General features: G+C 31.7%; 1 protein-coding gene across 2 annotated transcripts in view; it reads right to left on the bottom strand.

Moving 5' to 3' along the window:
- Nucleotides 1-876: 876 nt before the first annotated feature.
- LOC148305007 (membralin) overlaps nt 877-13,331 on the bottom strand; it is a 92,159-nt gene continuing 79,704 nt past the window's right edge. For both annotated transcript variants that reach the window (XM_088267397.1, XM_088267398.1), the window contains exon 8: nt 877-1,104. In XM_088267397.1, the coding sequence (XP_088123523.1) occupies nt 1,010-1,104 (95 nt within the window). In that variant the 3' untranslated portion in view covers nt 877-1,009. The remainder of the gene's footprint in view (nt 1,105-13,331) is intronic.

The raw sequence follows: 13,331 nt of genomic DNA, 5'->3' as shown, positions 1-13,331 counted from the left end.
CCTGACATATGTAAAATAGAATCCAGTCAGGGATCCGAAATGAATGCATTGAAAAAATACTAAATGGAATGATATTAGTGTTAGTTATATGTTCTATTTTTTTCCTTTCAACATGCTTTTAACCTTAGATTTTTCCATGCCTATTTATTGTACCTTTTATTGGTTTATATTTTATATCTTGTCCTGTGTTTTCTTAATTGCGTTTCCTTAATCTCATGTCCCAAAATGAGTAAACGAAATTACTCATCGGAAGTTTTGTATATGTGAGTTATGTATGAATATGTTTATTTTTTTTTAAACCTCTGTAATTGTTTCGGCAATCACTTTGTAATCCATTTTTAATTTTATTTTTACATGTTTAAAACCACTATTATTTTTTGTTTGACGTGGCAAATAGTGGTTTTTATCAAGTAAAACACAAATGATATATTAAATGAACTTTAAATTTGTTAGTACAGTTACTACTACTGAACATAATGTGAACCAGACAATCGTCATGGATCATCCTCAAGAGACATCAGAGGTAGACCAAAAAATTCATGGCTGCTACAGAGAGATAACATGATTCGAAGGCATATCCTAGGTGACATTGTCCATGATAGAAAGACCTACAATCTAAATACGAAGAGAATTGACCCCAACATTCTACAAAGACGATGAGTTAGGATGGAGCCAGGAAGAAGAAGAAGCAGAAAAATCGGTTCAGTCATAATTATAAACAAATTCAAAAGATTTATAAATTATTATATTTGGTCATTTACTTAAAATTTCGATGGCAAAAATAATAAGTGATCACAAAATATCCGTTAAAATAGTCACCAAAAACAATATTTTGGGGCCAGAGAATAATAAATTAGCAACAGATCGGAAGACGTATTTTTTTTTGTTTTTTTGGCTTAGTCGAAAAAGTGCTGTTAAACCGAGAATTCTTTGGAAAAAATCCTAGAGGTGAATAACAAAAAGGAAACCTAAGAACAACTGGTCATGACAAGTATAGATATGATTTTTTTTAATACTCACCAACTAGAGCCAGGATAACAGTAAGGAGAGGAGCTGCCGGAAATGAGACTGTTACGTTGAACTCCATCATTTGTAGTAAGTCCACTGCAAAAAAAAATATCAGTTAAAAAATATATGGTGTTTGAAAATGATGCGAAATGCATCGAAGCAATAGATTTAAGAAATAGTAGTATTTACCGAGTAAAACTTAAATAAAAAATGGATAGATTTTACCGCAAAGTGACCGGCGAATTAATGAAATAAAAAAATATAAATTATAATGTTTTTTTTGTTGTTCATGTTTAGTACTAACAAGTATCAAACGTGTTAGTACTAAACATTAACGATCGAATTAAAAATAAAAGAATTCAAAAACATATTTTTAAACGTCGTTACTAAATTCTGTTTTCGGATTCGATCATTTAAAGCTTCCATAAAATTTGGCTGCGTATTGGATATTTCTAGCTTTTGAAATATTTCATAATTTGACATAAAAATTTTAAGCTGGAAAGAAATATGAACCGAGAACACATCCTAATCGGGTAACAGAAAAAGTAACAATTACCCACAAGTCACACTTTTAGTTTTACCCAAAAAATAACATCAAAAAAACTTTAAAAACTTTCTTCGTATTCAAAACAGTAAAATACCGTTCGCTTTAAATATGAAATCAGTAGTAAACAGTTATTTTTTAATGATATATTGTATAAAATAAAACAAAAAGTGTATGACTTATTTTCATTTAAGATCATGTGATCTTCACATTCGTTTGATAATGCCCTAACAAGGCGAAACAATTGTCACAATATATTTTTTATGTGTTTTTTGTTAATAAAATACAACTTAGTAGACTCAAAAAATCTGTGTTTGATTTAAAATTAATACATATACCTACTTAGTTGTTGTTTTGTTATACAAAATGCAGATAAAAAATAACATTATAAAACTCAAATTTTGACATATTTTTATTTGATTCATAGCAATGATTGCCTCTAGTTAAATTTTAGGTAATTTTTTATAGATTTAAGCATTGCTTTATTTACTGGTGATAACCCTGTAGCTATATAGTGTTTTTTTAAAGATTATATAAAATGCAGTCCCTTAAAAATGTCAGTTCTGTGATATTGTTATTTGATTCACAGCAATGATTATCTCATGTTCACGTAAAATGTTCATTGGTTTGAAAAAGCCATAACTAGCGGAAACAATTGTCGCAATATTATTTTTTATGTGTTTTTTTTTAAATAAAATACAAATTAGTAGCCTCAAAAAATCTGTGTTTGATTGAAAAATTAATACATGAATTGAAATGGAGTTCTACAAATTAAACGCCAAATCAATAAGTAAAATTTATGTATTAATTTTAAATCAAACACAGATTTTTTGAGTCTACTTAGTTTTAAAAAAATAGTAAAAATCTGTGTTTGATTTAAAATTAATACATGAATTAAAATGGAGTTCTACAAATTAAAAGCCAAATCAACAAATAAAATTTATGTATGAAGTTTAAATCAAACACAGATTTTTTGAGTCTACTTAGTTAAAAAAAAAATAGTAAAAATCTGTGTTTGATTTAAAATTAATACATGAATAATGGAGTTCTACAAATTAAACGCCAAATCAATACATACTAAATAAAATGTTTTTAGTTTTAATCATTGTTTTATTTCCTGCTGATTTGCAAATTAATATTCTCGCTAAACCGATATATTGCTCGTTTTCAATCTCATCAAAATCAAGTGACAACATGTATCGCTTAATCATGAATCGAACCTTTATAGATAGCAATATCGGTTATGACAACGTGTGATGTTCCAACGTGGTGCTTTATCAGTATCGGTAGCACACCATCAGTTCATTAATCATGTTCTTTTACATCGAGGAAGAACAAAACATCTATTGGGACTCAGCTGCAGAAATGGGTATATAATTTAAATTATAAAAAAAAAACACTTGTTTTTACTACTAGAATATTATATTTTTTACCGACTAGTTTCATATGCCACTTCCATCGACGGGTTTAAATATACCCGGTCAGAATTTACGATCAATTAAGAGCGCTACAGAACCATGATTACTGAGTTCTTCGTACCCCAGTTAAAAGGCATTGATGAGACAGAGCTGTGGTTTCAACAATATGGCGCAACATGCCACACGGCAGGTGCCACCATCAAATTATTGTGAGAAATTTGAATTTGTATACCTTTATAAAAACACCATATACAAAACATTTATTGGGACCTTGCTTTCGGAAAGGTGTTTGATTTAAATTATAAATTAAACATTTTTTATTTAATTTTACTTAGTAAACACCACTATTCATTTATAATAGTGGTATTAAGTAAGTATAATTTTAATTAAAATAGATAGGTTTTACTACAAAGTAACTGCCGAATAAATTAATGAAATTATAAATAAAACTCTTGTTTTTCATACTTAAGTATTATATTTTGTATTGACTACTTTTAGAAGCTTAGATGCTTCCATCTACGGGTTTATATATAAACTGGTTAAAATATCAACTGATGTTTGATATTGATGGTGTAGATCGGACGCAAACTGGTTCAAACCCGGATTTCAAAATAATGTCGTAATTCCTGGTCCGCCTAATACTTTTTTGTTAAATATTTTTATTCGAACGAATTATTCGATTCTGAAATCAAACAATACATACTATTAATCCCATCATTAATACTTACCTTACACAAATATTTTTCTATACAAGGGTGCAAATAAATTAATGTGAACACATGAAGATGGAATACAAGTAATCGAATTTGAGGACGGAATTACGGGAAAATAATCTTATACGTGCATATGAAAGTCGAAAGCATCTCGGTGCATTACAAATACAATATTAGATAAAGATGGAATTCCAAATTCGCGAGGAAATTTTTCACACTCTCTGAATGTGAGGAGATTCAAAAGAATGCATTCACCTGAGTGCACTTCCGGTAGGCTGAAGCATCACCCGAAAAGTTACGATTTTGTTGACACCTCAACAAAGATAAAGTAGAAAATAGAATTATGGGCATTAACAGGACTAACGACCGTCTTAAGCTGAAATTAGTGATCACTTTACACAAGTGTTACATAAAGAAATGGGTAAATAATCAAGAGTTAATTCTATGAAAATTGTAAAACAGTTAATTTTTTTTCATTCTCTCTTTTTTTAGTGTATATTAGGTTAAAATGGATGAAAACAATAAAAAATGTGTGTTAAAACAACTCCACTGACAAGACACACTCTGCGAAAAAATATTTTAAATTAGTTTACAATTGTTCTTTTAAATAAATGCACTATTTTTTTTAAAGATTTCAATATACATGAACAAAAAAACGTTAGTATCGGCATTTACAGGACTTACGACCGTCATATCTTATATTCTGATTGGTGGATGACTTTCATTTAAAAATAATAAAGTAATGAAATATATTTTTAAAAATATGGTTGTTGACTCTCCCGGTGGAAAACTAGTTGTTCGCCAATACAACACACAATTGAAAGAAATAGCAAACATATCATGTAGTCTTGTGCATATAGAAAGTATGAAAAGTATTCTGAATATGTAAATCTGGAATATGGAAAAATGAAGCTTCGTGAACCTGTCTCGGTACGAGAGGTGACGCCTTTTCAGCAAAGGAAGGCGACGAATTTTTATGCAGCTTATAATTTGACAAGTTATTTTCATTCATAATATTTATTTTTGTTCACAAATGTTGTTATATATTTTCTTTTGTAGATACCATTATTTCTTAAAACCTGTGCAACATTTTTAACAACTAAAAACACTTGTCATTCCTCGCCATAACACATCATTCTTCAGTAATTCCTTTTCTGTCTAAGCGGCCAGACTATGGAATGAATTACCTCTCCTTATAAAAATGCACCTTCTCTAACAATTTTTAAGAAACGTCTGAGACATTACTATTTATCATTAGAATCCTAACTGTCCATGAAACCTCTTCCCTTAGTTTTTCCCTCTACCTCCTTCCCTAAACTCCCTTTTTCCTTTGACTTCCTTATTATGATCCATATGTAATTTATGTTTTTTTATGTTCAAGTACTATCTACCCTCTGATTACAAACAGCTATAAATGGTATCAAACGATTTGGTCAATATCACTAATTTTGGTTGGTTGGAAGATATTGCTTTTTAGCAATAAGCTCGCTAATGTACATATTTATTTTCTGTACATGAAGGAATAAATAAAACATTTTAAACGATAGAAATTTATAAAAAAAATATAAAAAATTTCACCCATAATTAACAGGATAAAGCCTCCTAATATTTAATGAAAATAATGAAAAAACAAATAAAAATAAAGATAAAACTCCTTCCCCCTGTTCATCCTTCAACGTCCCAAGGACATAACTCTAAAATTTAAACTTACATAGCTTCACATACGGTGTTTGAAAATCATGCGGAATGCATCGAAAAACGTGTCACAGTAGATTTTTTTAAATAATTGTATTAATCGAGTAAATTTTAAATTTTAAATATTTTTTACGTACCTAAAAATATGTTTTTTTTTTTCTTTATTTTAATTTCTTTTGCATTTCACAACATAACATAAACGCAATTACAAAAAATATATAAATACAAAAAAAGATCCCACAAAGGCATGGCCTGTGTGTGTGAGTACACATTATTTTTTAGGTCATAGTAAGGGCACTGGCAAGAATACAATAGATATTATGAAAGTTAAATAAGATTAAATTACTTTTTATGAAAGTAAAATAAGATTAAAAAAAATACTTTTAAGTTTACGTTTAATTCGCCTGAACTATCGATGTATTAATCAAATACAAGAAAAAACTTGTGAAAATTGATAAAAGCCTTAAATTTAATGATCTGATATATGTATATATATAAAAAATATTAAATTCTTGGACAATATTTAATGCAAAATTATATCAAATTTGAGATTTTTTATTTATTTGTCTGAGTAATAATAAATGGGCTGTCTAATAAGACGATACATAATTAGAAAATGGTTCACGAAATAATGTTAAAATTGACGAAAAAATGTCCAATATTCTAAAAATTCGTCGGTTATAATAATCCCCTAAATCATCTCTAGCATACTTCGACCCGTTTCTTATCGAAAATTAATTCGTCAGTTTGAAGGGTGGAATCCGCGCTAATTAAAAATAGTCTCCAAATTGCCGAGATAAGGAGATCCTTAAGGAATTCAACATAATCTTGGCGTATTAAAAAATGAAATTCTAGAGTTCGCAGTGCGTCGTGATGAGAGGGAAGGGCAGAAAGGCTTTGTAATTAGGCTGCAAGTCATGGACTCTAAGATAGGGATTATGGTGTTCTCAAGTTTGGCAAATATCTTTACCCATAGAAGAAGGGTGATTTTTTCTGACCTTAGTCATCGTTTCATTAATTGATACGGCAGTCACTTCGTGGTGATATCTATCCTTATTAATTTAAGTTTTACTTGGTAAATACCACTATTTCTTAAAATCCATTGTGACTCGTGTTTCGATGCATTCCGCATCATTTCAAACACCATAAACGGTACTATTTTTTAACATCTCATCAAAGATGAAGAAGAATATGGAAGTCTGGGCATTTACAGGGCTGACGACCTATTTTAAAACCATAAACGGTGTTATTGTTGTAACGGATAGTAACACATTACACAACCACCTTTCTACTCGTGATTGACAACCACACTACTCAAATTTTTGGAACTCCTATAATTATCATAAATCTCATGACGCTTTATGTATGACTTCACAGAGCCATATATTTTAATATGTATGCTGTCTAAACCCAATCATAGATGACTGTTGTGAACTTAATCATGGAACGTCATGAAATTGATCATACATGTATGACTTCTAAAATTTGAGTAAGTTATCAATCGTGGGTATAAAAGTGAATATTACACGTATGAGAAGTGATCACTTAACCAGCCTATAACAGGCCGTAAGCCCTGTAAAAACCCAGACTTCCGTATTCTTCTTCATCTATGTTGAGACGTCAAAAATGTAAAATAATTCCCAAGTGGAGAAACCGAGATTTGTGAACAAGTATTTGGACACACTCAACATGTTCATGAAAATCAAACGGCTTTCGACAAAAAAATAATATACTTTATAAAACAAAGAATAAAGATAAAAAAAAGCTTTGGTTGGAAACTGACGTTTGAATAACATATATCGCTCACTCCTTTCAAGAACGTCATAAATAAAAAATCGTCATTTTTCAGTTGTGCATGTTATCGGAATGCCCAGAAAATGTACTATATCCTAGAAAAAGAGGCATATTTTTACTTAATATTTACTCGCTACAAGGCAGAAAGTGTTGTTTTTGTATTTTGAAGAAAAGGTATTGTTTAAATATTTTTTTAAATAAACTAAATATTTTTCAAATGGAGAAAGAACCTTAAGGTTCTACCTAAAAATATCTTTAAAAAGTTCAATATTTGATTGATATTTATTTTTAATACATTGTATTATATTTTTAAACTTTAAAAACGTTCTCAGGAATAATCAAGTTTATTTATTTATGACGTTCTTGAAAGGAGTGCGCGATATGATTATTCACTTCATATTTTTGAAAATTCCAATACACTGGACTAACAAAAACAAGTAAATATAGGATAATTTGGACATTTATAAATTTTTTATCAAATTTGAATGTAGAAGCGCTTAACCAGCCTCTGCAATCTCAAGTTTATATGAAAATCTGATTATAACGTAAAGGACCGAGCACCTAGTACCAAAGGGGGGAGAAGAGAATCTCCTACGTTATTACGATCTCGATGAATATATTTTGAAAAAGAAACTGGATCACCCAGCTTCCTCTTCGCCTAGTGACGTTCGGTCTTTCGAATACGTAATCTCGAGTCGATGAAACCTTCGGTCGTTGGTGGTTGAGTTAAAAAAATCAAAAGATACGTTTTTTCAATGAGACGTTTTTTTAAAGACACGTATGTAGATGAAAATCGGTATAACGCGTTATCAAGCGAGTGTTTTTGCCTAGAATTTTCACTCATGAATAACAAAATTATAGTAACTTTAAACATAAAGAGTAAGTCTACTCACGAGTAGGCATAGGCTATAAAACATAAAAAGTTAAAGCCTGAGTAGAGTCATGATAAACGGTGTTGCATAAGGCGTAGCTAGATTTCAGAGTCACTTGGACGTTAGGTAATTTAGAAAAGAAACGCGTTATCATTATTTTCTGTGTCAAACGATTTGTCATACAGTGGAATTCCAGAAATCAGATTTCAAAGAATAACATTTGTAGTGATTTTTTTTTAAAACACGCAAAGTCTGAAGAACACCATTATTAATACATAAAACAATTATATGGTATGTATTCGAATTTTATTTAAAAATTATTAAATATTTATATATTAAATGTTGAAATCAAACACTGATTTTAAGAGTCTACTAAATTGTATTTTATCGCTAAAAACACATAAAAATAAAATTTACGACAGTTGTTTCGGCTTGTTATGGCATTTTCAAACTAATGTCGTAACAAGGTGAAACAATTATCACAAATTTTATTTTTATGTTTTTTAACAATAAAATACAACTTAAAAGATTCTAAATATCAGTGTTTGATTTTAACAATTAATACATAAATTAAAATGAAGTTCTATAAACTAAACGTCAAATCTATGAATAATTTATTTTAAATTTTAAAAATTATACAGTACTGGACGACATGTATTGCTACTTAAGTAGCGTAATATTATAATTTATATTTGAAGCACTAACTTCGTGATTCTCCATTTTATAATTAAAGTGTATCATTGTTTTAAAATCACTATAAACATTTTAATATAACTAAATTATAATGTCTACCGATTTCGAAGATAACCGCTTCTATATCAAGGCTGATTGATACGTATTAATGATAAGACTGATTAATACGTATTTAATCAGTCTCGATAAAGAAGCGATTAGCTTTGAAACCGGTAGACATTACAATTAAGTTATAATAAAATAATTATAGTGATTTTAAAATATATAAATAACTATATAAATACTGTAAAATTTTATTAAAATGTAAAAACTTGCAAGTTTACCTTAAAGAAACGTCATATAGTACCTCATTAACAGTACAGATGAATATTAGGCGGCGTAGGGCGGCGCGTACAACGTAACTGCTATAGTGTTAAGTACTACGTACATATGTACTGTTTTACAAATTTATTTGCAAGTTTGAACTTTTCCAAATCCAAACAGGCCACAGCCCTAATAAGTTCGGATTTTCGAGGTTTCACTGTAAAATTTTCAATATTTTTTCTGAAAATTGATCAGAAGTAATGGTAAAATGAGGACGCGCAAATTTCGAGTTTTGCGTGTAAGGTTTTATGGCGCCAGATGAATCGTGTTTAATTTGCATAATAACAACACGTGTTCAATTAAACTGTGAACAACATGTTTACCAAACAACAATCGGGAAGATTCCCCCTTCTAGCGACCTCAAAATGTCAGGTCAATTATGTGTTCGCCTCGATAGTTCATAATTATTGCGCACAATATGCGAAATGGTCGTTAAAAACGTTATTTCTCTCCGCATAAATTTTCCGAATCAGCAGGCAATGTTTTTAATGAATATTCGAAAGAAATAATTATGACCATCCCCCATCCACCGAACAGATTGAAATGATGTGTTCATCCACAAATAAACATAAGCTAAGCAAGGAAGAAAGCGACATTAAATTTTTCAGACATTTTCACTGAATATGTCACAACAGATATTCATCAAGTAAACTGTTACCATGGCTACTGTAGATTTACATTTTATACGCAGTAGCCAAAACGGATATGGCGCCACTTAAACTGGTAAACCTGTTCCCGTCCCCTCTTCGTCTGTCCCTTCCTTTTCCCCACCGACAGCAGTTGAACTAATGACCTCTGAAGAGAGGTGGTATCATTTATGATAAAAATAGTGAAGGAACCATGACACAAAAACGAACCCTCTTCTAGTGGAACGGAACGCCTGTTGACGACAGTCAACAGTCCGGCTTCTCCTGGGGAGTTTTACGTGATTTTCTCCCAGCAATGAGCAAGTGCTGAGAAGTTCCTAATTGGCCCACACTAATTTATCCTAAAATAAAACATGTTTTTAGATTAAAGAAACAAATATCCACTAATTTATCGATAAACCTTGTACATAATAAGTCCATCTATCATCAAACATACGAGAACGTGCCACATAAGCTGCCCAGTTTGACTTTTATTCCGCGATTTTTTGAGCCACATCTGTAACTTTGGTCTTTTCTTTTATCCAATTAATTTTTCACGCGCTTTCCAAACGCATTTCTTGACTAAATCATTTCCTTTTTCTTCTTTCCCCAATTCAACCACAGTAAAGCGCCCTTAAGGTGATAATATACGAAAATGACGCTTTATAAACTATCCAAACTTACTTTTACTACTGTTTAAAAAATTAATTAAAAAGCATAAATACCGGTATATTTTTTCACCTACATATAACGTTTGAGATGAACCGTCATTGTACCAATTTGAAGTGCATCAAAAGATGCCATATACCTTGGCATTAATTTTTTGTCAAAGTGACATATCCCAAACATTTTTGCCGATCTTTCTTTGATTACATAAAAATACACCCTCTTCCATTTTTCTAATTTATTCCACAGCTAGCGGATGGCATAAAGATTTTTATTTCCTACTTTATTCACGATTCAAAATACAGGAGTGCCGATAAAATGCTGATCAAGTTCCGGGCGGCGGCTTGACTCATTCGCATCAACTAATTTGAAAGGTAATCTTGAGGGAAATCAGGAACACGCTGCTGTCTCATCTTGGCCTAGCACTTCCCCCACTACCGCGACGGAATCCTGTTCCGGGGTGACGGAAATGCAGACGGATAAGCCGCTTGTGCACTACACAAAATTTCACCGTCCGGCAGTCCGGTTTTGAAAAATAAAAGCGAGTACAACAGTTTGGCGTGATCGAATTTACGCGCAACGAGTTAACGCACCGATCAAGAACACCGATCCGAAGAAAGATGGACAAAAGCACAAGCCAATCATCGTTTTCTCACGCTAACTGAAGTGCCGGACGGTAAAATTCTGTGTAGTGCACAAACGCCCATTAGGAGTTTGTGCACTACACAGAATTTTACTGTCCGGCAGTCCGGTTAGCATGAAAAAACGGATAATTGGCTTGTGCACTTGTCCGTCTTTCTCCGGATCGGTGCGATCGATCGGTGCACGATCACGGTGCGCGTGAATTCGATCACGCTTAACTGTCATAGTCGCTTTAATTTGAAAAAACCGGACTGCCAGACAGTAAAATTCCGTGAGTGCACAAGCGCCCATAGGCACTGAACGTCGAACACTGACCAGTGGTGCACGGTCAAATTATACTCGTAATAATAATAATAATAATAATAAAGCATTCTGACATCTCAATATAGACTAAGAAGAATATGCAAGTCTAAGTATTTACAGAGCTTATGACCTGTAATAGGGTGGTTAAGTGATCACTACACAATCATGGGTAGAATGGTGAATGTTGCGTGTGTGTAAAGTGATCACTTAACAAGCCGATGACAGGTATTAAGCCCTGAAAATACTTACACTTTTCAGTTTTGACTCGTAACAGTGTCTTTTATTATTACATCATCCAGAATTTTTATTTTTTAATTCACAGTCATGGGCTAACTAACTAACTAACTAACCATCACGCCGCTTCCCTGCAGGGGTAGGCAGAAGGAATAGAACGCCACACCACTCTCTTTGCAAACATTCTTCGCCTCTTCCAAGTTCATGCATCTCCTAATACATACCCGCTGATTGTTCCGACTCCTTACCTGACCGCTTTCAAGTATTTGGCATACCTGATCGTGCCAAGTTTTTCTCGGTCTTCCACTGCTTCTTTTTCCAATTAAATTCGCCTCATAAATTTGTTTAACCATTCTTTCCTCACTCATTCGTTCTACATGTCCAAACCATCTCAAAAAACCTTTCTTAAATCTATCGATAATGCTTATATCAGCTTTGCATTCCTTCCTTATTTCACTATTCGAACATCGGTTTATTGCACATTCTTCTGAGAGATCATCGCATTTCGATTGCATTCAGTCTACATTTCATCCTTCTTTTGCCAACTCCCTGTTTCACTTCCATACATTAGAGTCGGAACCAGAACTCAGTTATGTACTGCCAGTTTAGATTTCGCTAGTGAGTTTTTATTTGCTATGACTGATTTCAGTGCACCATTCACTTTGTTCCCAGCATTCACTATCCTTTCTATGTCTTTATCAATTTTTCCATCCCTAGAAAACAATCATGGGCAGAATGATGAATATTGCATTATGATCACTTAACCAGTCTATAATACGTCATAAGCCCTGTAAAACCCAAACCTCCATTTGTGTCGCTTACTTTTGAAATCCACCAGATCCATGCAAGTCGATTTTATAAAAATTTCGAAATTCTCCGGGTAACGTTTATGTTTCAAAGATTTGTCGATCTTTAGATAAAATATAATGAAATAGAGAATTTTTCCATTTTTTATATTTTTTTTCAGTATTTAAAAAAAAAACACGAGACACAAACCAATAATGACGTCATCTTAATTTTTGACCTATCTCCGCTCTCTGATTGGCCGATACGGGTCAAAAGGCAAGTTCCATGAATATAGCGGGATTTGAAATACAACGCTGTTTTTAAGTATTTTTAGCAGGGTTTTCAAGTATATAAATATTTTAAACAATAAAACCCACAATAGGCATTCTGATAAAGTATTTATTTTAAAATCTTTTAAAATTGGATCTGGCGGATTTTGAAAGCAAGCGACACATTTCATCTATGTTGAAATGTCTAAATGCAAAAATAACTCCTAATTGGAGATACCTAGATTTGTGATTTGTGAGAGATAACCTTATCCAAAGAGATCGCGGTTTATTCCTTTTAACTAGAAGCTTATTCTTGGTTTTGTTGACTTTTGCGAGTCTAGGACATTTTTAAAAACAAACCCCGAGGCGACCAATTAGCAGTGCATTTCGTTGCAGAGAAAATAAATTTCCACGTTGCCTACAAACAAAGAAAACAAAGAAAATAGCGATACATTTCTTCGTCTCACGAATAAACAAAGACGCCATTTCTCACAATCATTATTTTTTTACAATATCTGTGAAAAAGGTGCATATATACAGGATACTAGAGGTCAAAATAAAATATGGAACAAAGGCAAAATAAAGAAATGGGTAAATGATCAAGAGTTAATTTTATGAAAATTGTAAAATGTTTATATTCTTAATTTTTCTCTCTTTTTTGTGTGTAAATTAGGTTAAAATCGTTAAAAACAATAAAAACTTAAT

This window comes from Brachycentrus maculatus, unplaced genomic scaffold (genome assembly GCF_059751285.1).
Source record: "Brachycentrus maculatus isolate JH-2025_06_01 unplaced genomic scaffold, ASM5975128v1 h1tg000294l, whole genome shotgun sequence".
Classification (NCBI taxonomy): domain Eukaryota; kingdom Metazoa; phylum Arthropoda; class Insecta; order Trichoptera; family Brachycentridae; genus Brachycentrus; species Brachycentrus maculatus.
Note: the sequence above shows the minus strand (reverse complement) of the source record. Positions and strands in the feature narration are given on the sequence as shown.